Consider the following 25,603-nt stretch of genomic DNA (forward strand, 5'->3'; position numbering starts at 1 on the left):
AGAAGAAAATACTAAAGATTTGAGCAGAAATAGAAATAGAGAAAAGGAAAACATGGGAGAAAATCAGTTGAGACCATGATGGGTTCTTTGAAAACAACAAGAAACTTAACAAACCTTTAGCTACACTGGAAACCAGCAAACTTTTTCTATAAAGGGCCAGATACTAGATATTTTAGTCTTTGTGGCCATATGTGGTTTCTGCCAATATTATTCTTGTTTTGTTTTGTTTTTGTAACAAAAAAACAAGACCATTTTTAGCTTAGAGACCATAAAAAACAGGCTGTCAGTGGGTTTGGCCTATGAGCTGTCATCTGTTGACTCCCGAGCTAGACAGAGAAAGAGAGGACACAAGCAAGTAAATTCAGGAATGAAAAGGAAGACAGCAGGGCTGGCCTCAGAGAAGGTAAGAGAACCACAGGAGAGCCCAAATCATGCACATGCCCATAAATCAGACAATTCAGATGAAACAGACAATTCATAGAAAGACGTGCGTTTCTGAAATTGACTGAAGAAGAAATATAAAATCTGAATAGATATATAGTAAGTAAAAAAATACATATATATAAGAATTATATATATATGAAATTAAGAATTAAGAATATATGTAATTAAGAATTAAAAATCTCTCCCTACAAGAAAGTCCAAGTTCAGGTGGCATGGAGAGTGAATTCTACAGACATTTAAAGAAGAAAAGGGGGCACCTGGCTGGCTCAGTCGGTGGCACATGTGACTCTTGATCTCAGGGTTTTAAGTTCGAGACCCACGTTGGGTGTGGAGATTATTTAGAAATAAAATCTGAAAAAAGAAAAGAAGAAGAGTGGTATGTTGCCTTCACAAAGTGTCCAGAAGTGGAGACGGTAGGGGTACGTCCCACTTCCCTCTAAGTGGCTGGCATTAGCCAGTACCAACGCTAGACAAGGACCCCATAAGAAAACTACAGGGCAATACCGCGTACGAACACAGACGGGAAGGAGTGTTGGACCAAATACTGGCAAACCACTCAGCAACATACACAAAGGACTAGTCTGTGACCAAGTGGGATTTCCCCAGGAGTGAAGGTTGCCTCACCATCTGAAAGCCAATTAATGTCATATATTAAATGGACAGGAAAAAAGAACAATTGCTACATGACAATCTCAATAAATGCAGAAAAAGGATTTCACAAAATCTAATGGTCATTCAGGATAAAAATTCTCAACAAAATAGGAATAGAAAGGAACTTCCCCATCTTGATAAAAGGCACCCACAAAACCCTAGGTTAACACCTCAAAGGTGAGCAACGGAAGGCTTTCCCTGAGACGGGGAACGAGGGAACATGCCTGCCCTTGCACTCAGCGCACTGCACGGAGCTTCGGTCAGTGGAACCAGGAAAGAAAGGAGGATAAAAGGCATCCAGATTGGAAAGGAAGACATGAAACTGTCTTGATTTGCAGACGGCATGATTTTTTATTTAGAAAACCCTAAAGAATCCACACAAAAACACTACGCTAATAAACGAGTTCAGCAAGGTCACCGAACGCAAGATTAAAACACAAAAATCAATTGTATTTCTGTTGATTGTTTCCTTCACTGTGCAGAAACTCTTTATTTTGATGAAGTCCCAATAGTTTGTTTTGTTTCCCGTGTCTCAGGAGACACATGGCTATGCCTGATATCAAAGATATTACTCCCTGTGTTCTCCTCCAGGATTTTTATGGTCTCACATTTAGGTCCTTCATCCACAAAACTAAAAGTCAACTTACTAGGAGCAGGAAGATGGGGGGAGAATAGGAGGACCCTAGGCACACCTCACGCCATGAACACAATTAGACAACCTCAAATCACCCCAAATACCCTAGAAATGGATCTGAAGACTGACACAGAGAGAGAGAGGTCACATGGAAGAAGCAGCTTCACTATGGAAAAAAAAAGGTAACCTATCGAGTGGGAGAAGATATTTGCAAACAACATATCAAATAAAGGGCTAGAATCCCAAATACATAAAGAACTTATAAAATTCAACACCCCTGAAATGAATAATCCAATTAAATGAATAATCTGATTAAAAATGGGCAGAAGACATGGACAGTCTTCTAAAGAAAACACATAGATGGTCAACAGACACATGAAAAATTGCTCAACCTCACTCGACATCAGGGAAATACACATCACAACGAGATACTGCCTCACACCAGTCAGAATGGCTAAAATTCACGAGTCAGGAAACAACAGACGTTGGCAAGGATGCAGAGAAAGGGGAACCCTCGTGCACTGTTGGTGGGAATACAAACTGGTGCAGCCACTCTGGAGAACAGTATGGAGGTTCCTCGAAAAGCTGAAAATAGAGCTACCCTAGAGCCCAGCAATTGCACTACTAGGTATTTACCCCAAAGATAAAAATGTTGTGATCCGAAGGGGCACCCGCACCCCAATGTTTATAACGGCAATGTCCACAGTAGCTAAACTATGGAACGAGCCCAGCTGTCCACCAACAGATGAAGGGATAAAGAAGATGTGGTCTATATATATAATGGAATATTTCTCAGCCATCAAAAGGATGAAATCTTGCTATTAGCAACAATGTGGATGGAACTAGAGAATATAATGCCAAGTGAAATAAATCAGTCAGAGAAAGACACCATATGCTTTCACTCATATGTGGAATTTAAGAAACAAAAGAAATGAACAAAGGGAAAAAGAGAGAGAGAGAGAGAAACAAACCGAAAAACACACTTTGAACTACAGAACACACTGACTGTCACCAGAGGAGAGGTTGAGAGGGTGGGTGAAACAGGTGATGGGGATTAAGGAGTGCACTTGTGATGAAACAAAATAAAATACAAAGATAAAAACAAACACAAATTACAGCTAAACAATTCAATTTTATTTCTATACACTAGCATTAAACAATCTGAAAATAAAATTAAGAAAATAACACATTCACAAACACATCAAAGAATAAAACGGTTAGCTATACATCTAACAACAGAAGTGCTAAAACTTGTACAGTGGAAATAGGAAACATTGTTGAAAGAAGTGAAAGATCTAAATGAACAGACACATCCCACATTCATGGATCAGAAGAGCCAATATTACAAAACAATTCTCCCCAAATTGACCTACAGATTCACTACAACCTAAATCCAAATCTCAAACTCGTGTTTTTTACAGAAACTGACAAGCTGCCCCTGAAATTCCCATGGAGATATAAAGATCCAGAATGGCAATGTCGACAACAGAAAAAACATGGTGGAGAGCTTACACTTTCTGATTCAAAATTCACGGCCACAGAGCCACTGGTGGGAGATGTGTGCGCAGACCCACAGGCCAACGGCAAGCCGAAGACCAGCAAGGCGGAGGCTGGGACCCGGGACCAGGAGGGAAAAATGAACATAGACCCCCACCACACACAAAATGAATCCAAAGTAGATCACAGACTTCAATGTGAGAGCTAAAACTGGAAACTCTTACAGAAATCTTGGTGACCCTGAGTGAAGCAAAGAATACTCAAAGAAAACTTTGACAAATGGGGCTTCATCAAAATTTAAATTTTTTGTGCAGATTTAACAAGAAAGTGAACAGAGTGCCCCAGGCTGGGAGAAAACGGGTGCAGGGGCCACAGGTGCGGTGATGCTGGGCGTTTTCTTGCCGGCGGGGCAGGCCCTGAGCAGGGGCCCCAGAGGGCGCAGAGGCAAGAGCCCTTCCTCCGCCTGGGCCATCCGCTCCTGCTTCAGCTGTTCAAGAGAACTTCCCTGCCTTTATTAAGGGCAGATCAGACAAATATTTACAGCAAACAGCATACTTAACAGTGAAAGGGTTCGGCGGGCTCTTTGAGATTGGAACGGAGATGAGGACGCCCATTATCGTGACTTCTGGTTAACATCTGACTAGAGACTCAAGTCAAGAAAAAGAAATAAAAAGCAACAAGGCTTAGAGAGAGAAAAAAAATGATTCTATACATAAACAACCCAAAATAATCAACAGAGAAATACTGGAATTAAAAGTAAATTTAGCAGGGTTCCTGAATACAAGATTAATATATGTATACCTACAAAATTTTTTACATGATGCCATTTACAATAATACTGAAAAACATCAGATTCTTCTCCTATACTACTGGTAAGAATGTAAAGTGGTACAGCTACTTTGGAAAACAGTCTGGCAATTCCTCAAAACACTAAACATGGAGTAACCCTGTGGCCCAGCAATGCCACTCCTGAGTCTATACCCACGAGACCTGAACACATCTGTCCACACAGAAACTTGTACAGGAATGTTCATGGCCACGTTTCGCATAACAGCTAAAAGGAGAAACAACCCCAATACTCATTAAGAGGTATATGGATAAATAAGATGGGGTCCCTGCATACAGCGGACCATGGCACCACATTAGGAAGAAACAGAGCTCTGACACAGGCCGCAACGTGATGAGAAAGCAGAGGAAGCCGGTCATAGAGACCAAATCATGTCAGGGCCACTTACAGGAGATGTCCAGAACAGGCAAGCCCACAGAGACAGACAGGGGGCCGGTGGGCTTGGCTGGGAGCTGGGGGATCAGGAGTGAGAGCTAACCAGGGGGTTATCTTGTGGCGATGGCAATGTCCCCAAATTAGACAGTGGTGATGATTGCACAACATTGTGAACGTACTAAAAACCACTGAATTGTATACTTTGAGCGGGTGGATTTCATGTGAATTATATTTCAGTAAAGCTGATAAAAATGTTTTTTGGAAACCAAATACCAAGGAACTAATTTACTAAATGATTGCAAGCCCTCTAGTATGAAAACCATGCATGGCTACTGAGATAAAGAAACAAATGGACGTATGTTCACTGTTAGGAAAACTGAATACCGTAAAAAAGTCAGTCCTCCCATAACTGCTTTATGGATTCAACATAATTCCAACCAAAGCCTCACTGAAGATTCTGTGAAAATTAACAAATGACTCTGACATTTATATAAAAACACAAAATATTTTTTAAAAATATTTTATATATTTATTTTAGAGAGAGAGAAAATGAGCACAAGCAGGCAGAGCAGCAGGCAGAGAGGGAAGAAACAGGGTCTCCGCTGAGCAGAAAGCCCGATGCGGGGCTCAATCCCAGGACCCTGAGCTGAAGGCAGACGCTTAACCGACTGAGCCACCCAGGCGCCCCACAAAAGATTTTAAAGGTAGGCTCCATGCCCAGCATGGAGCCCAATGCAGGGCCTGAACTCACAACCCTGAGATCAAGACCTGAGCTGAAAAAAAAATAACATCCATCTATATGTTGCCCACAAGAGACTCATTTTAGACCCAAAGACACCTGCAGATTGAAAGTGAGGGGGTGGAGAACCACCTATCATGCTAATGGACATCAAAAGAAAGCTGGGGTAGCCATCCTTCTATCAGACAAACTAGATTTTAAACCAAAGATTGTAACAAGAGATGAAGAAGGACATTATATCATAATTAAGGGGTCTATCCATCAAGAAGATCTAACAATTATAAATATTTATGCCCCCAACCTGGGAGCCCCAAATATATGGATCAATTAATAACCAACATAAAGAAACTCGTTGATGATAACACAGTAACAGTAGGGACTTCAACGCCCCACTCACAGCAATGAACAGATGATCGAAGCAGGACATCAATGAGGAAACAATAGCTCTGTTTAACACACTGGACCTGATGGACTCAACAGGTATATTCAGAACATTTCATTCTAAAATAGCAGAGTACACGTTCTTCTCAAGTGCACATGGAACATTCTCCAGGACAGATCACAGGCTGAGTCACAAATCAGCCCTCGACAAGTACACAAAGACTGAGGTCACACCATGCATACTTTCAGACCACAGTGCTACAAAACTTGAAATCAACCACAAGAAAAAATTGGGGAAGACCACAAACACATGGAGGTTAAAGAACGTCTTACAAAGAATGAATGGGTTAACCAGAAAACTAAAGAAATTAAAAAGTACACAGAAATAAATGAAAATGAAAGCACGACAGTTCAAAAGAACCTTTGGGATGCAGCAAAGGCGGTCTTAAGAGGGAAGTATATAGCAATACAGGCCTCCCTCGAGAAGCAAGAAAAGTCTCAAATACACAGCGTAACTTTACACCTAAAGGAGCTGGAAAAGGAACAGCAAATAAAGCCTAAAGCCAGCAGAAGAAAAGAATAATAAAGATTAGAGCTCAAATAAATGATACTGAAATTTAAAAAACCCTGTAGAACAGATCAACAAAACTAAAAGCTGGTTCTTTGAAAGAATCAGTAAAACTGATAAACCCCTAACCAGACTCATCAAAAAGAAAAGAGAAAGGACCCAAATAAATAAAATCATGAACGAAAGAAGAGAGATCACAACTAACACTGCAGAAATACAATTATAAGAGAATATTATGAGCAAGTATATACCAACAAACTGGGCAATCTGGAAGAAATGGATGCATTCCTAGAAACATAGAAACTACCTAAACTGAAACAGGAAGAGAGAGAGAATTTGAGCAAACTCAAAACCAGCAAAGAACCTGAAGCAGTAATCAAAAATCTCCCAACAAACAAAAATCCAGGGCCAGATGGCTTCCCAGAAGAATTCTATCAGACATTTAAAGAAGAATTAATACTTATTCTTCTCAAACTGTTCCAAAAAAATAGAAATGGAAAGAAAACTCCCAAACTCTTTCTATGAGGATAGCATTGCCTTGATACCAAAACCACACAAAGACTCCACTAAAAAGAGGACTTACAGGCCAATAACCTTAATGAATATGGATGAAAACATTCTCAATAAAATACCAGCAAATCAAATTCAACAGTACGTTGAAAGAATTATTCACCACGACCAAGTGGGATGTATCCTGGCTTCAGGGGTGGCTCATCATCTGTAAATCAGCACACTAAGAAAAGAAAGGGTGAGAACCGTATGATCCTCTCAATAGATGCAGAAAAAGCATTTGACAAAATACGGCATCCACTCTTGATAAAAACCCTCAACAAAGTAGGGATAGAGGGAACACAGCTCAACATCATAAAAGCTATAGATGAAAGACCCACACTAATATCATCCTCAACGGGGAAAAACTGAGCTTTTCCCCCATGGTCAGAAACAAGACAGGGATGTCCACTCTCACCATTACTATTCAACACAGTACTGGAAGTCCCAGCCTCAGCAATCAGACAACAAAAAGAAAAGGCATCCAAATAGGCAAGGAAGAAGTCAAACTCTCACTATTTGCAGATGACATGATACTCTATGTAGAAAACCCTTAAGAATCTACCAAAAAATTGCTAGAACTAATACACACAGGATATAAAATCAATGAATAGAAATCTGTTGCAATTTCTATATAATGAAGTAAGAGAAACCGAAATCAAGGAATTGATCCCATTTACAATTGAACCCAAAACCCTAAGATACCTAGGAATAAACCTAACCAAAGAGGTAAAAGATCTTTACTCTGAAAACTATACAATAGTTAAGAAAGAAATTGAAGAGGACATAAAGAAATGGAAAAACATTCCATACTCATGGATTGGAAGAACAAATTATGAAAATATTCAAACTACCCAAAGCAACCTACACATTTAATGCAATCCCTATCAAAATAACACCAGTGTTTTTTACAAAGCTCGAACAAACAACCCTAAAATTTGTGTGAAACCATAAAAGACCCCAAATGGCCAAGCAATCCTGGGGGGGAGGGGGAAAGCAAAGCTGGAGGCATCATGATTCCAGACTTCAAGTTATGTTACAAAGTTGTAATCATCAAGACAGTATGATATTGGCACAAAAACAGACACATAGATCAATGGAACAGAATAGAAAACTGAGAAATGGGCCCTCAACTCTATGGGCAACTAACTTTTTCCAATGGAAAAAAGACAGTCTAGTCTCTTCAACACGTGGTGCTGGGAAAACCGGACAGCAATATGCAGAGGGATGAAACTGGACCATTTTCTTACACTATACACAAAAATAAATTCAAAATGGATGAAAGACCTAAATGTGAGACAGGAACCCATCAAAATCTTAGAGAACACAGGCAGCAACCTCTTTGATATCAGCTGTAGCAATTTCTTACTAGACACACTGCTAGGGACAAGGGAAACAAAAGCAAAAATGAACTACTGGGACTTCATCAGGATAAAAAGCTTCCGCACAGCAAAGGAAACAATCAACAAAACTAAAAGGCAGCCTAGAGAATGGGAGAAGATATTTGCAAACAACATATTTGATAAAGGGTTAGTATACAAAATCTATAAAGAACCTATTAAACTCAACACCCAAAAACCAAATAATCCAGTTAAGAAATGGGGAGAAGACATGAATAGACGTTTTTCCAAAGAAGACATCCAGACGGCCAACAGACACATGAAAAGACGCTCAGCATCACTCATCATCAGAAATACAAATCAAAACCACAATGAGATACCGCCTCACACCAGCCAGAATGGCTAAAATCAACAACTCAGGAAGTGAAAGATGTTGGCAAGGATGCGGAGAAAGGGGAACCCTCGTGCACTGTTGGTGGGAATGGAAACTGGTGCAGCCACTCTGGAGAACAGTATGGCAGATCCTCAAAAAGCTAAAAATAGAACTACCCTACAATCCAGCCATTGCACTACTAGCTATTTACCCAAAGGATACAAAAATACACGTTCGAAGGTGTACATGAACCCCAATGGTCTTAGCAGCATTATCAACAATAGCCAACTATGGAAAGAGCCCAAATGTCCACTGACAGATGAATGGATAAAGAAGATGTGGTGTACACACACACACACACACACACACACACTGGAATAGGACTCAGCCATCAGAAAGAACAAAATCCATTTGCAACAGCGTGCACGGAGCTAGAGTGTATTATGCTAAGTGAAATAAGTCAGAGGAAGACAAACACTGTATGATTTCACTCATATGTGGAATTTAAGAAACAAAACAGGTGAATGAACATACAGGAGGGGGAAAAGAGAGAGAGAAACAGAGAGAAACAAATCATGAGAGATTCTTAATTATAAAAAACATACTGAGGGTCGACGGAGGGAGGTGAGTGGGGGATGGGGATTAAGGAGGGCACTTGTTACGATGAGCACTGAGTGTTGTATGTAAGTGATGAACCACTGAATTCTACTCCTGAAACCAATACTGAACTGTATGTCAACTAACTGGAATTTAAATAAAAAAGACCTGAGCTGAGACCAAGAGTCGGACGCTTAACTGACTGAGCCACCCAGCTGCCACAAAGCAAAAAGATTTTTTAAAAAATAGCCAAAACTATTGAAGTGGATGAACAAGAGGACTTACAGAATTAAACTACACTGTGCTCTGTAAAGCTGCAATGTGGCAAGTGAAGGACAGACCAACAGCCCAAATGGACAGGACACAGAGGCCATCAACAGGCCCTACACACATCAGCCCTGGACTACAGACAGCTCAGAAAGCTCTGAGCAAGGGCCGTTCTTTCAATCAACAAGGCTACACCCACTGGAAATCCCCACGAGAAGGAGTCATTCAGGACCTCTACCCCACACGCAGATAGAAGTAATTTCCAGACTGACTATAGATCTGAATGTGAAAGGTAACAATAAAGCTTCTAGAGAATGATATGGAAAAACATCTTCATGAGAGTGAGGTAAACAAAAATTTCACAACTGGGGAAAAAAGCACTAACAATAAGGAAAAGATTGATAAACAGGACTGCAGTAAATTAGAAACTTCTATTCATCCAAAACACTATTTAAAAATAAAAAGAACCTGGGACTCTTAATCTCGGGGTTGTGAGTTTGAGCCCCACATTGGATATAGAGATTACTAGTAAATAAATAAGAAATAAACAAACTTAAAAAAAAAGAATAAAAACTAAAGCCACACAGCAGGAGAAGCTCTTTGTAATTCATACATTCAACGAAGGACTTGTATCCAACACATCTAATTAACTCCTTACTGAAGAAACAGAGGCAACATCATAAAAAATGGACAAGAGACATGAGCAAGCAGTACGTGAAGAAAATATCCAAATATCCACCTGCAACCTCATCAGACATCAGGGAAGTGAATTTAAAACCACACACAGGCACCACCCTGTGATGACCAGATGAGTCACATGAAGGAGACCAGACACAGGAAGGCCCAGGACACAGGCCAGCGAGCCACCTTCACAGAGCGGACAAGGACCCGCCGCGGGTGAGCACAGCACCGCGGGCACACGGTGCCTCCTCACCGTGGACAAGCACCCGCCGCGGGTGAGCACAGCACCGCGGGCACACGGTCCCTCCTCACCGTGGACAAGCACCCGCCGCGGGTGAGCACAGCACCGTGGGCACACGGTCCCTCCTCACCTTGGACAAGCACCCGCCGCGGGTGAGCACAGCACCGCGGGCACACGGTCCCTCCTCATGTACGTGACAACCAGAACCACAGTCGCACATGTGCCAAAGGGAATGTACAAGCATTTCCTGGCAGCACTGCTCAAAGACCCAAATATCGGCCCAGCAGAAGGGTGGAGCTGGGCATCTCCATACACTGGAATATCACACGGTAATAAAAGTCAGTGAATATGCGAAACTCAGCACTTATCTCCAATACGCAACGTTGGGCAAGATAAGCCAGACACAAAAGAGTATGTGAGGAATTACATAGAGGTCAAAATAAGACAAAATTAACTCTGGGTGTTTGCATTCCAGTCATGCTGTAGAGAAGGGAACGGGGTTTCTGGGGAGGAAGTGGAATGGCATGTGGGATGCTGGCACCTATGGACGGCTATACGGGACACCTCCGTTTCCCATAAGTCCACAAAGTGTACATTTACGACCAGCACCCTGACCCATGTGTATGTTAGATACAAATGAGCAAAAACAACTCCAAGTGGAGTTTGGATCAAAATATAAAAGGTAAAAAAGAAACAAAGCATCTGGAACTAAGAGAATAACTTGAGGGCCTAAAAGAAGGAAAAAGTATCTCAAGAAGAAGGCACAACGCACTGACTGTAAAGGAAAAGATTAGTTAATTGACCTGCCTTAAAAGTAAGAACTCTGTTCATCAACTGGTAGGTTTCAGAGAGTGAAAAGGAGAGCCGCAGAGCGAGAGAGGCTGGACACGAAAGGTGTACGTGATGCCACTTACACAAAGTTCAAAACCAGGCAGCACGGTCACGTCAGCCAACAGGACAGTGTTTAACTTTGGGGAGGATAAGTTATGTAATTGGAAAGGAGCCGGAGAGGGCCCTGGGTGGCTTCACACATATCTGCTTCACAAGGATCCCCGGGGCTGTACGTTGACGTCTGGCGCCCTTCTCTGTATGTGTTCTTCACAGTGTAAGGGATGACACAAACACTACTCTGAGCGTGACAGTGTCGGCAGAACCGCTTCTGTGTGACTCTGCCCTGAAGGCTTGGCCCACACGGCAAGCCAAGACCACGGGCTACAAGCTCTCGGCCAGAGAGAAACACGCAGAGGTCTACTCATCACTTCACAGCAAATTCTAAATTTAAAACAAACAAAAACCCTAGTATAACTCATATGGTAACTTAGCAGATTTGCAGCAATAAAACAGGGGATTAACTTTTAATACCAGTTTCTGATAGCCCCAAACCCATAAAATACTTAGTGATGTATTTTGTTAAATTTATGCAACACCTGTATACTGAAAACTATAAAACGTTTCTGAGAGAAATTCAAGAAGCCTAAATAAATGAAGAGATGTTTATGGATTAAACATTCGTGTTGGTAAGACCCCCACATGGGTCTATAAATTCAATGCAATTCCAATAAAAACCCAAGTGGACTCAACAGCTGAATCTAAGTGCCTACAGAAATTCAAAAGACCTAAGAAAACCAAAGCGACTCTGAAGAGGACGAACACAGCTGGAGGACCTAGCCATCCCTGACTTTTCAGTACGACCCCACGGCTGCTTCATTCCTGCAGCTGCCACGGGAACAGAGGCAGTGTGGAAGCGGCTCAAGGACAGAGACGACGGGTGTGCGCTGCGTCTGGCCGCCGACCTTCAGCACAGGCGCCCGGCTGGCTCAGGTGCTGGCTCTGGGTGCGCAGACGGAGACCGTCACCCACACTCCCCCTTCACACCACACTCAGAGGAACCAGGACAGGCAACTCACCTACGTTCAGAAGACAAAACCATAAAACCTCTGGGAAAACACAGGGAGAAAGTCTTGGGGTAGACAAAGATTTCTTAGGTTCTTAGGACAGAAAAGCACAAATCTTGACAGAAAAAAACGGTAAGATGGACTTAATCATAATTCATAACTTCTGTTCATTAAGACACTTCTGAGAAATGAAAACAAAGGCAAGCCAGAGACTGGGAGAAAGGACCTGTATCTTGGGAAAAGAGTCGAAGACTTGAAAGACTCTTCGTACAGGAAGACACACGCGTGACCAGAGAGCGCCCAAAGGAAGGCTCGGCATCTTTAGTCACGGGGCAGGTGCAACCCAAAACCACAGGAGACAGTCCCCCAGGCACGCCCTGAGGCTCAAACCTCAGAGACAGACAACTCCAAGTGTTGGGAGGAACTCCGGACACGCTCTCCAATCGCCGGTACCCTAACATGGTTCAGCCCTTCGCAAAGAGTTCTGAAGCTTCTTACGGAGGTAAACGTGCGTGTTTCTATTACCCATCAGCTCTGTCCCTAGAGATGTACCAGGAGAAACGACTGCACATACATGGTCAGACCTGCACAAACGTCACGGCGTCCGTACTCACGGCAGCTGGACACGGGAGCTGACGCAGCACCCACCGACGGGCGCCTACAGCAGGCGTCCCTGGAGCGCCTGGCTCGGCCGCAGTGAAGACGACGTACTGACGTCAGCACCAACTCAGTCGATCTCACAAACAGTACACGGAGCGAGAAAGGCCAACCACAAGAGCATGCACTCTGATTCCGTCGATATGAGGTTCTGGAACAGGAAAAAACCCTCACGAGGGGAAGAACGGACTGGATAACTACGTCACTAATCTAAAGAAATCAGGTCGGTGGTGGGCTTCGAAGGGTGTGAGTGCCAAGCGGTGTGAGGACACATTAAGCTGGACTGAAGTGCGTCAGACCCACGGAATGGGCACTTTCAACGGGTGTCTTTTATTAGGTGGTTGATTTTTAAATCTGTCTCCAATAAAGCACGCCTAGTATTTAGGAAGAAAGTTTCATCTGAGTTCACTCCATGATGTTTTTTTAAAAACATATCAAGTGCTGGGTTTACAGCACAGGCCTTCAGGAGGACACAGCAGCAGCCCAAGTGCACTGTTCTGCCACTCTGAAGTTCCAGTCCCCATGCACACGCACACACGACTCTTCTGGAGCCATAATTCTAGCAGAAGCACACAAAACTAACTCGGGATCAAACATGGGGATTCACTAAAAACACACACGCTCCAGCTGTGCAGTCTCCTCTGCTGACAAAACCGAGACCGTACGGCCAACGCGCCTCCCCTGGCTCCCTGCTCCTCCGAGAAAGGAAATCCCTGTAACTGGGAGAGAAGACAAGAATTCCTCGGATCAGGAAGAGATTCAGCAGGAAGGAGGAGGAGCACAGGGGATGCGGGCTGCAGGGGCGGGGGGGGTGCTGCCCAGGGCTCACGCAGCCCAGAGCAGACACCCCTTGCCTTCTACCTCCTGCCCTCCTATTCCCCAGGGAAGGTTGGTGTGTGCGCCCCTGCCAGCTGGGGCACAGTGGCCCCTCTCGTCTGCCAGGGCCCAGCGTGAGTGTAGGAAATAGCAGGGGCTCGTGGCACAGAGGGACAGAGAGGGCAGAGAGATGAGCAGAAGTCGGTGCCGTTGGAGGTGGGACGGGAGGTGCGCCACCTTCTCCTTCTCCTTCTCGGGTGGAGGCCACCAGGGCTGGCTGCAAAGGAACTGCTTTGAAGCTTGTGAGAGCAGAGTCGGCCTGCAGGGTATGGAGTCTGTCTGTCTACAGTGGCCCAAATCCACGTCTGCAGCAAGCTCTCTCCCTGGCCAGCGGGTTTCGGGACCAGCACTCGGAGGGAGCAGCTGAACAAACACCCAGCTCATCCCCCTTTCCTAGGCCTTAAAATGAAAACACTCTACACAAACAGAAAATATTTCAAAAGCTCACTGCTGTCTGGGGCGTTAGTGTCTCCAAAGAAATGAAGGTTAGTGGCACTCGGCGAGAGCTAGAGCCTGCCAAGAACAAACGCCCGGAGCCAACAAAAACAGCCGAGCGCAGCTCCCGTGAAGCCACGTGAGCAGCCGCGTGCGGAGACTTCTGGGGCTCACGCGGCCCTCTCCTCGACTGTTCTCTCTTTCATGAGTGTTGAGCAGAAGGAATCGCTCTCCCCCAGGAACGAAAGTAGGAGCCCACACGCACGGATCAGCACCGACTAGCAGCTGCCCATCCAACGAGGAGCCCCCATCCTCTCCCTCCTAAGTTAAGGGCATCATCTGCTTCTTGGTGGATCTCCTTGAGCCTTTTTTGGGAACAGTCACCACTAAGATCACGTGGCCCTCCTCCTGACCCAGCTAACGCCCTCCCGGTCTCGGTCTAACAGAGAGCCCATAATTTATCTCTCAGGAAAGAGGGGGAGAGGTTGTGGTGTGTCTGGAGAGGCAGAGGCGGGGGGAGGCCACCCTGACTGCCCCCAGCGCTGCCCCCACCCAGGTCCCAGCGAACACCCCCAAGTGTGGGGCAGCACACGGGCATCAACACACACTCACAAGGGTTGATAAAGTCTGTAAAACAATTTCCAAACAAAACTTAGAGTTTTTTGTCCCTTGTTTATTTTAATGGAGGGGGGTGTTTATTTACCATGACACTTTGTTCAAGACAGAACAAAAAGTGTGACTTTTTAAAACATGGCAAAAGTACTTCTGATTTGCCAACTGCTGAAGCTCACCCCAGTTATGAAGAGAATCACAGGAAAGCCCGTGTAGTTCCCTGCACACCAGTATCGATGAGACCAGAGCCATGACTCAGAGGCAGCGAGGCACCAGCCCAGAGGCCCAGCACCGCTCCCTCCTGCACCTCTCCTCTCCCCGGGGCTTCCCCTTGTCTGTGGAGCCGAGATTTCTAGCTGACACTCAGTTGGAAAAGCAGACATCTGCAGGCCCCGTGGATGGCTAGCTCCACTTGGTGCACACCCGAACCCGTGACATTTCTCAACGGTGTCCTAACGTGCGGCAGATACCAACACTCTGTTCTGAATGACCCCACGTGCAGCTCACAGGTCAGACACAAAAATCAGTGGGCGTGGGATGCAGAGAGGAGAAAAGAGAGCCTCCTTACCTGCTGGTGACAGGTGTGTTTAACCAGCTACTGGTGCAGCCGCTCTACGTAGAGCAAAACACCACCACCCCAGGCCTCTCGGTGACTGGTGACCGCCACATCCGGGCTCAAGTGCGCTGCCCTCAAAAGCCTTTTGTGTCCCACTCCTGGAAGGTACTCAGTCCCCTTCCTTCTGCCTCAAACTTCCACCCTCCCCAAATGCACAGGACAGAGCTGGAGGGGAAACAGAAACGCAAACCAAGAGTATCTAAATCAGTCCGTATTCCTACTTTCTAGCAGTTTGGACAAAACACTTAATGGCAAAAGTGGTTGAAATCACTTTTTCATTCACTTGCAAACGGTTGCTTACAGGACCTTCCTCTCTGTCAGAGAAGAGCCAGACCGTGCATCAAACCCTGGAGAAGCTGGGGGGGGCAGCGCAGCACCATGAGGCCCCTGACGCAAGGCCCCGCTGGGTCCCGCGTGTCTGCCGGGATTCCAAGGTGAAGGGGTGAGCACAAACCGTCCAGCTCTGGAAGTGAGGGCTCCCGACAAATCCAGGCAACAAACCAGCCCTCCGGGTCGTGGGGAGGGAGTCTCTGAGGCCCCCGTGGTCTCCATGCAGTGAGGCCTCACGTTGGCCCCCGGCAGGCAGCCTGCGGGCACTCCAGCGACAGCTGCCCCCTGTCCACGGCAGCCTCATGTCCTCGTGCGCCCCAAAGGCTCCAAGTCAGGTGTCCAAACACTTCTGCTTTCTTCCTGGGGAAATTCATTCAGAAAAGACCAACCAATTCAAAGTCCCTGCGAGCCTGTGACACTGTATTTTGGAGACTTTCCCGCACACCAGTCCTGCTCCGGCTGACTCAGTAATGGCTGCCATCCCTGCTTTTCACCTAAACACAGAGCCCTGTTGAAGGAGGCATGTTTCTGAACAGCAGCAAGACCACAGGGAACCATCAGCGGAGTGCAGGACACCTGAGACGTGGGGCAGGTGTGGACGGAGGAGCCCCCACGGCCACCTTCCCCACATCGCTGAGCCAGGCAGGTTTCACAGGATGACGGAACCCACTCGGTATAAACGTCTATTCAGTGGGTACAGGTGGGGCTACCTGTGTGGAGGGAAAAGGTGGGGACAGTCCAGGGAGTGACCCCCTGTGAAATGAGGACAACTCTGGAGAATCTAAGTGTGTTGACGGAAGACCTCTCGGACTCGATGTGGGTCCGTGCCCTGGGTGACGTGGGCAAGGCCCTGCGCTGCTCTCTGATGGCCAAAGCATGACCTAACCACCCCCTGCATCTAGACGAGCAGACACCATCATGCTAACACAAGCGGGCCCAGGGTCTGAGCTGCTTGTCCCCTCCAGCACCACCAACACCTTTACTGAACATGCTGGCTGTCCAGGGAGCAGCAAAAGGCCATGGCCACGCAGGATCTCAAGGACAGACAGCAGCCGGCAGTCCTGGGCCAGACTTCATGCTCTAGGAGCCCGAGGCGTGTGCACCGGGAAGATCCCCGATCTTCTGTCAGGAAGACGGACAAAAGGGGGAGGCTGGGAAAGAAATGGCCACAAACTGAGGACACCCGCAACACAGACCTGCCCTGGGGCCCAGCAGAGGCCACCCATGCGTGGACAGAAGGACTAGGCCCCCGGAGCGCACACCGGCCGCCTTGGCCCCAGACAGTTTGGCCTGCCCTCCCAGGCTAACAAAATCAACCATTACCGCGTCTCGGAGGACCTGGGAAGCAGAGAGAAGCAGCCGCTCCCGGAGCTGCTGGGGGAACAAACACAACAGGGGGACTCCCAGAGGTGCCCCAGGACACGGGAGGAAAGGCTCCCGGGAGCCGAAACCCTAAGCTCTAACCCTAAAAGCAATCGTGAGCATGAAGTGTATGACCACAGCCCAACAGGAAGGTCAGACTGTAACACGCACAATTATAAGAAATAGAAATCACAGAGAAATGAGCAAACTGTAAGAACGGACATTCACACACAAGAGACCCAAGAGGAAAAAACAAGATAGAAAAAAAAATTATGAGCTAATATTAAAAAATTCTTATTTGAAAAAAAACCTTGAGGCTGTGCTTTGGAAGAGAGCTCACCGGATTCCAGGAATGATTCTTGACAATCAGAAAAATACCAAATTCCAAAACTATGGGAAAAAATTTTATAAATCTTCAGTAACAAACATATTTTAAAAACCAACAAATCCCAGCTGACACAGAAAGAGTATCTGACAAAACCCAGCACCTGTGCACGAGGAAAGCTGTCAGCCAGCCAGGACGGAGCGGACCCCGCGGGCCCCGAAGAGGCAAGGGCGCTGCCCTCACCCAGCACAGCACAAGTTCTGTTTGGTGCAGGGCGGCAGGAGCAGCATGAAAGGCACAAGATCGGAGGGGAAGAAATAAAACGGCCGTCTGTGCGGATGACATGACTGTCTGTCTAGGAAGTCCTCAGGAATCTACCCCGAAACGCGGAGCTCCAAGGGAGTTCCGCAGGAGCAGCACATAAAAATGACCGTATTTCTTTACCCCAACAATGAACGAGTGAACGTAGAAATTAAGGCTGCAGTGTCTGTTTACACCTGCTTCAAAGAAAAGGGCATGTCAGCAAGAACCTGGGAGCACGTGTGCATGACAGTGGTGCCTGAGAAGCACACGGTGCTGATGAAAGACGCCAGGAACAGCTACGTACACGGAAGTCACGCTCCTCACGCTTCCTGACACACTTTTTTTAGGCGCTGCCATGACACCCTCTTCTAGGCAGGAGATTCCTGAACCTCGAAGGCCGAGGCCACAGTACACCGTCCAGGCAGGCGTGTGCTAACTGGTGGGTGCTGCGAGCAGGGCATCCCATGGCAGGCCAAGGGGTGAGGCCCCTCCTGTGCTGGCAACACTCAGAGGCGAGGGCATCGCTGAGAAGCTGCAGGGGACGTGGGCCTGGCTTGCGTGTGAGAAAGTGCGCGAGGGCCCGCAGGGGTGAGGGGGCCGACATTGCCGTGGACACGTTGGCTTTTGCTCTCTGGTCTGTCTGGTTNCCCCCCCCCCCCCCCCCCACCAGGCACATGAATGAACAAGCTCCAGGCAGAGCAGCAGCCTGAGAGCTGTGCCTGGTGACAAACACTCGAAGCTCTAACACAACAAGCCGCCTGCGTCCAGGGGCCAACAAGTCAAAATGCAACCCAGCAAAGAGGCTTCAGAAGCCCTCTTCGTGCAAAAACATTTTATTTTGATGTATCATCAGTGCCCTGTCTTCACTGCAGATCGCAACCATCTTCTCCCGACCAGGGGCCCGCTCCCCGCAGACCCTGACGTGCTCACCAGGAAAGGCCAGCCAAAGAAAAGGCAATCCAGAGAGCTGGTGAGGGCTTGCCACAGCTCCCCTGTCCAGGTGCCACCTGCACTGGTCACCAGAGGCAGCACTGTCAGGAACAGGGCCAGTCAAAATCACGGGCAATAAGACGTCCCACACGAAGATGCATGTCTAACACCGTCGTGAAGAAACCCGACCAGCTGAGTCTTTAAGGGGGCAGTCTACAAGAGAAGGGCCTTGGAACCTTCTAAAACGTCAGAAGGTTTGAACAGACATTTCACAAAAGAAACGAATGGCCATTAAACCCGTGAAAGGTGCTCAACATCACCAGGCACCAGAGAAATGCAAATCAAAGCTGCAACGAGACACACTCTGCCCTGTTCAATAGTTAAGACCGAGACCAACAGCGTCCTCGTCGGCGAGAAGGTGGAGCAGCCGCGGCCTCCACCCACACACAGCAACCTCTGTGTTCGGCACGTTCTCTTCAGGAGAAGCACACCTCTACCTGTGGGCAGTCAACTCCACCCTTTGGGATCTTCCCAAGAGAAATGGAAACACACATCCACAGGAGGACTCACATAAGAATGTCTGTGGTGCTTCCACCAAAATAACCCAGACAGCAAACTGCCCAGATGTCAATAAACAGCACAGTGTAGAAACAAATCGTGGCAAATTCACACATAGATAATAAAAAAAGAATAAGCCACCGACACAGAGAATACCACGGAGAACCGCGGAGCGCAAAGCTGCACACCGGAGGGCACCCGGTGTGATCTCACCTGCAGATCCGAGACCCGGGCGTGCTGGCTGTCGGAAGCGCCGCGGACATTCCGAGTGACAGAAATGCTCGGTATCTTGACTGTGGCTACACAGTTGTCAAAACTCACCAAACTGTTCACTTTGAATATAACTTTCACCCTGAAATCTTGGATTTCACTGTATGCAAGTTTTACCTCCATTTTTAAAAGCTGATCTACAAAGATCTAGAATATGGATGGATCTTAACAACGCCACACTTTAAAATATCACATAGCCTGATACTCTTTGTATAAAGATAAAAAAACTGAGATTTTTTTAATTGACTTTTTCAGATCTGTACAAATAGCAGAGTTCAGCAGGGTTATGACATGGTGTGTGGCAGGGGGCGGACGTGCCGGAGGAGGCGGTCAGAGGTCTGGGCCGGCTCTAGTCCTAGATGGCAGGTTCACGGGCACTTATACGGTGCCTCCCCCAAGACACAGGTAGAGCGATGGCAGAAAGACCAAAGAGACCCCGCTCGACACGTGAGTGAGCGTCCTGAACTGAGGCTCGTGACGGACTCAGTTTTCTGCCCGAGATCCTGAGGTCCACATTGAAAAAGAAGATGAAGAAATCAGACCGGAAGCTAGGAAAGGTGACAACACCTGAGTCACAACATTCAGTACTTAGGGACAACCACGCAGTCCCCAGAAGAGAAGGAATCATCTTAAACCTTATGCGAGAAAGCAGAAAGAAAGGCTGAAAAGTAATGAGTGAGCATTAGAAATGAACCAAACCGGGGCGCCTGGGTGGCACAGCGGTTAAGCGTCTGCCTTCCATTCAGGGCATGATCCCGGCGTTCTGGGATCGAGTCCCACATCAGGCTCCTCTGCTATGAGCCTGCTTCTTCCTCTCCCACTCCCCCTGCTTGTGTTCCCTCTCTTGCTGGCTGTCTCTATCTCTGTCAAATAAATAAATAAAATCTTTAAAAAAAAAAAAAAAAAAGGAAATGAACCAAACCCACAAAGATCAGAAACTAAACAAACAGAGCAAAGGTGCACAGAGAAAAGTGCCACAGGCAGAGGTCAGACAAGGGCGCGGCCCCACACCCAAGGGCAGCACAGGTGCGCGGCCTGTCTCTGTCCTTTACTGAGGACGCCAACCCACCTCCGGATGACAGGGCATCCTCCTGGTGGTCCCCTTGGCCGTCCCCGCATGGGCCATGGGCCCAGTCTCCCTCCCGGGTGGTCCCCTGGTGAGCCCTTGGGCCTGCAGCCCCTGCCAGGCGCGGTGGCCATTCAGGACGGCCTGCTCCATGGTGGTTAATGGGACTCCCGATGCAGAGACCATGCTGCCACGGTCCCAAGGGAAGCGGGTGCAGACAGAGGTTCTCTGCTGTGGTGGCACCCGGCGGGGGTGCCCCTCGGAAGGGATGCTCTCAGAAAATCAGGGCCCCCAGACGAAGCCCCGTTCTAAGCCCTCCTTTCCACAGACGCCATATCTGCTCACCTCAAGGGGCCTGGAACTCCAGTCCCTGTCATGATGCACATAGTAAAGGCTACCTTCTTCAAAAGCGAGACTTTTTGTTTGCTTATCTTACTGCATCCCATGGCCAGGAACTACCAGGTCCTAAATGAACCAGAGGCACCTGCTCATCTGTGCCCCCAACCCCCTTGCAGGCAGATGCGCCCATCAGCCCCCGGGAAGGTGGACGGACTGTGCCACCCCTGCCCTGGTTAGTGAGGCGGTCACGCCAATCCCAGGGCAAAGCTCACCAAAATCTACCTCACTGATTTATTTCAACTAAACCCCGAGAACAATTCACATTTCTAGAGTGGGGGCAAGTCTTCTTGGTCAGACTTCGGCAACACCATCTTTCTCTGATGCCCACGCCCAGAACGGAGGCACAGCGATGCCCAATCTGGCAGCCTTCCTCTCTTGGCACCATGGACCATGTGGCTCTGTGCCCCCCCCCCAACCTCCCTCCCCACGGTTTCCGGGTCTGACCAGGCCAGGCATCCGACCTGCCCACCATGAAGGACACTTTCAGCGACCTGGTTGTCTGCCCTGCCCTCTGCCAACTCGGTGGCGACTGTGCTGACGGCCATCAGTAGCTTTACTGGGAGCCTTCCCTGGTCTGCGGTTCTCGCCGTTCTAAACCAGGCTCCACCCAGTCCAGCTTGGCCTTCCTCCATTTTCTTTCCTGCCCTCCAGCAAACACAGAGAAAGCCTGGGGGGATACCGGAGAGGAAAAGGCGTCTTCAGCCCTCTTCTCTCCAGCTCCCGAGTCCCACCAGTGCTCTCCACCTGGGGCTGTCACACTGGGAGCTCCCTGAGTACTTCAGAAAGAGCAGCGCTAAAGGAGAAACAGAAAATCGCCACCTCCCTTCACCCCCAGGCCGTAGGAAGCACACTGCAGTGTGCTGGGTTTCTCTGAGGCGGGAAACGGTCTTTGCTCAGGAAAATGTTGGATGGACCATCTGAGAGTGAACACAGGCCCCGGAGCGGGGTCTGCAAGGGGATGCGGGAACAAGAGGGAGTTTTATCTAAGAAAACAGGCAGAAGAGACAGGAGACGCCAAAGCAGCAGGACAGGCCCTGCAGCCCCGGGGTTTGTCTCCAAGAGCAGGGCTGACTGATAGGTGACTTTTCGCCACTTGCTCGCACAGGCACACGATCTCCCCAGACCTCCCCATGGACCCAGATCTTGTACAGAAGTTCCTGGTAGCAAGAAAAAGGCTGAGCCGATATGAGATGACAAGAAGGTCTGTAGGTGAGTTTATTCAGCACAAGCAGAAACTCTGAGCCATGGCTGACCCGCGAAGGCCAACAGCAGCCGTCCAAGCAATGCCCTGAAGACGTGAGTGCCCTGCACCCCCGGACCCAGAGGCACCCGAGGGGAGACCACATACAGACATTTTTTTTTTTTTTTTTTTTTTTAAAGATTTTATTTATTTATGTGACAGAGAGACAGCCAGCGAGAAAGTGAACACAGCAGGGGAGAAGGAGAGGAAGAAGCAGGCTCTCAGCCGAGGAGCCCGATGTGGGACTCGATCCTGGAATGCCGGGATCACGCCCTGAGCCGAAGGCAGACGCTTAACGACTGCGCTACCCAGGCGCCCCTACATACAGACATTCTTAAAGCGTGTTTTAAAGTAAGTGAAAGGGGGGCACCTGGGTGGCACAGCGGTTAAGCGTCTGCCTTCGGCTCAGGGCGTGATCCCGGCGTTCTGGGATCGAGCCCCACATCAGGCTCCTCCGCTATGAGCCTGCTTCTTCCTCTCCCACTCCCCCTGCTTGTGTTCCCTCTCTTGCTGGCTGTCTCTATCTCTGCCAAATAAATAAATAAAATCTTTAAAAAAAAAAATAATAAAGTAAGTGAAAGGAATATCCACAGCTGAACACATGCTATCTATGCAATTATGCTGCTTTTCACCTGTCGTCATCCTTCACCATGTGACTGAAGATGCTTCCTAAACGCTGCAGTCATTCCGGTATACCAACCACACATAAATCATTTTCAGAATTTGAGATCCCTACAAGTGAAGTCTAGGAGTCGAGGGCATGAGCATTTTTTAAGTTCTTGATACAAAATGCATAATTATGCTGCCGACACCCCCAATTCACAGTTTCCAAATACGGAGTATCTGCACTTCAGAAAACCCTGTTAACCAGGATTTTAAAAACTCGTATCTCACTAACATAACTTGTGTTTCCTTGGTCACAAGTGACCGAAAGGTATGTTAGAGCCCACCTGCAGTTGGCTGTCCTGCCCCCCCACTCCTGTCCTTCTGTCCTTCCCGACACGCCCACCACCGACCCTTCTCTGTGCTTTCTTGTCACTCATGGGCACTATTTCATCGAAGGCTGATCTTCATTTAAGTGTCTGTCCATGTCTTCCCAGTTTATGTGATTCTGCTGTGAAGTTCTGCATTTTTATATTATCCTATTTATTAAAAATTAACGAACTCGGGGCGCCTGGGTGGCACAGCGGTTAAGCGTCTGCCTTCGGCTCAGGGCGTGATCCCGGCGTTATGGGATTGAGCCCCACATCAGGCTCCTCTGCTAGGAGCCTGCTTCTTCCTCTCCCACTCCCCCTGCTTGTGTTCCCTCTCTCGCTGGCTGCTATCTCTGTCGAATAAATAAATAAAATCTTTAAAAAAAAAAAAATTAACGAACTCATTAAGTGCTATGGCAATTTAACAGCAAGAGCCCATGAACCTTAACTTTTAAGTCTGATTATTATATATTAGAATAATGTTTTTCAAAAACCACACTAGAATGTCAAGTTGTTTAATTATTCCATCACTACGTATACACACACTTTAAAGAAAACAAACAGTTACTTACTGAATCCAGAAAGCAAAGGTACGATCCTGAGCTCTGTGCTATTGCTTGATTTTTAGAATATCCGACTGTTTGGAAAGAAGAAAGAGAAAAGCTCTTCTGTGATTCGATTCTCAGCGGTCTTCTCTTTCCTAGAACGTAGGGTAACGGTACTACGAGGGAGCTAAGAACAGTGCACACTACCAGGGAAAACACCAGGTCAGCTTTAGACGGAGCGAGGGAAGCAAATGGAAAACAGCGCTCCATCTTCAGGGGCTGAGCCGGAAAGAGCCCACCCGGGACCAGCGTATTAAGGAGGGATCGCTCACTGGAGCAAAACCGATTCAGCAACCATTTACCGAGTATAACACTAAGCTAAGCCATGCGGCATATTGGAAAAAAAAAAAAATCAAAATGTCCCTGAATGGAAGTGTTTGAGTAGTGCTGGCAGGAATGCTGGTAAGTCAAGATATGGTTACCTGGGGAGGGGGTAACAGGCGCGTGTGATGGGTTGGTAAAAGCTCATTGAACTGGACACTGTGAGCAGTTATCTGAGCACATCTCTCGGTGGTAGCTACAGAACTGCCAGCGTTCACCACGTCTGAACACGCACGTACCCTGTGACCCGGCGGCTCCCTCGCCAGGTGCAGACCCCCCAGAACGGCCCTGCACGTTCACCAAGATGTGACGGTCCTCAACGTAGAATGGAAAAGCTGAGAACATACCACGGTGAGAATGAACCACCCTGGTTTGCACACACATGGGTGATATCCACACGGTGTTCAAGGGCAGCAAATTCATCTGGAATCGGGTGGCTGCCTTGGGAAGTGGGCAGGGACCGGAAGGGACACAGGGGGCCCCTGGGGTTGGACATGTCAGCTCTTCACTGGGCACTGGTTACATGGCCCGCTCAGTTTGAGAACGTTAACTGAGCTGGCATTTAGGGTAAGTGCAGTTTTCTGTATGGATGTTACGTTTTAATAATGTTTTAAAAACACTCTGCCTTCAAAGAGATTACAACTGAGTTGGAAAAAGTTAAATGAGGACCTCTGGCTCTGTGCCAAATGAACGGTGCTGGGAGAAGCACCAGGAGGGTTATGAAGAGAAGGGGGTGAGGGGGGCCTGGGGCCGCTAGAACTTGATAAAGAGCAGATGCCAGAGCACACCCAGCAGTGTGGGGAGCGGCAGTCACGGGGCCAGGTCGGAGCGCAGGCCCAGCCCAGTAAGGCTTCCGAGGAAGGAGCGGCCGCAGAAATTAACACTGAGGCCACTGAGTCTGGGCGCTGAGGCCGGGGGCAGTTTACAGGAGGTATGTAGAGAGGCCGAGGGGACTCAAGGGGCACAGGATACACTCTCCCTAGAAAAGCGGTTACCAACACCTGAATCGAGTTAACCGGCCAGTCACAGATTTGGGGCCGCGGAGAAAAGTCGCACAAAGTCAAACAGATGTGTGCAGACATAAAGCAATAAATCCCTCTAGTAGTCACACTCAGGCGACCTGAAGAACGTCTTGGTGGTGCCAGGGACACAGCACCACATTGCCTTGGGCCACACTGGAGCCCTCCCTGGTTTTCCACGCCAAGGAAAGCGCCTCTCTGAGGCAGGGAGAGAAGGCAGCTGCTCCAGCCAACTCCAGCACCACTACCAGTCCCGCTGGGACAGAGGAACAGGAGCACGCCCTGGCCTAGGTCACCCAGGCTGTGACCCAGAGCAGTGCCCTTGTGCAGGCTGTTTTCACGCAAGGCAGCAGCTCGGTCTCTAGCATTAATCCCAGAGTTTAGCCAACCCAAATCAGTCAGCAGAGCGGTCCCAGGTCTCCAAGAACCACAGGTGTGACAGGCAAGGCGAGGGCCCGGGGATGGATCAGCGGCCGCACAGACACAGCTCTAGCTAAAGGTCCGGCATCACCGCCAGGCACGGCAGGCCCAGGGAACGGCCTAATGGGGTCAAAACCAAAGCACAAGGGGCGCCTGGGTGGCGCAGTCGTTAAGCGTCTGCCTTCGGCTCAGGGCGTGATCCTGGC

The 25,603-nt window shown here is 47.9% G+C and overlaps 1 protein-coding gene across 9 annotated transcripts in view; it reads right to left on the reverse strand.

Moving 5' to 3' along the window:
- B3GNTL1 (UDP-GlcNAc:betaGal beta-1,3-N-acetylglucosaminyltransferase like 1) overlaps positions 1-25,603 on the reverse strand; it is a 108,313-nt gene that overhangs the window by 70,074 nt on the left and 12,636 nt on the right. For 5 of the 9 annotated variants that reach the window (XM_034644398.1, XM_019807157.2, XM_034644399.1 and 2 more), the window contains exon 4: positions 23,605-23,669. The exons of the other annotated variants lie outside the window; for them this stretch is intronic. In XM_034644398.1, the coding sequence (XP_034500289.1) occupies positions 23,605-23,669 (65 nt within the window). The remainder of the gene's footprint in view (positions 1-23,604; positions 23,670-25,603) is intronic. 9 annotated transcript variants of the gene reach the window in all.

This window comes from Ailuropoda melanoleuca, chromosome 15 (assembly GCF_002007445.2).
Source record: "Ailuropoda melanoleuca isolate Jingjing chromosome 15, ASM200744v2, whole genome shotgun sequence".
NCBI classification, from domain to species: Eukaryota; Metazoa; Chordata; class Mammalia; order Carnivora; family Ursidae; genus Ailuropoda; species Ailuropoda melanoleuca.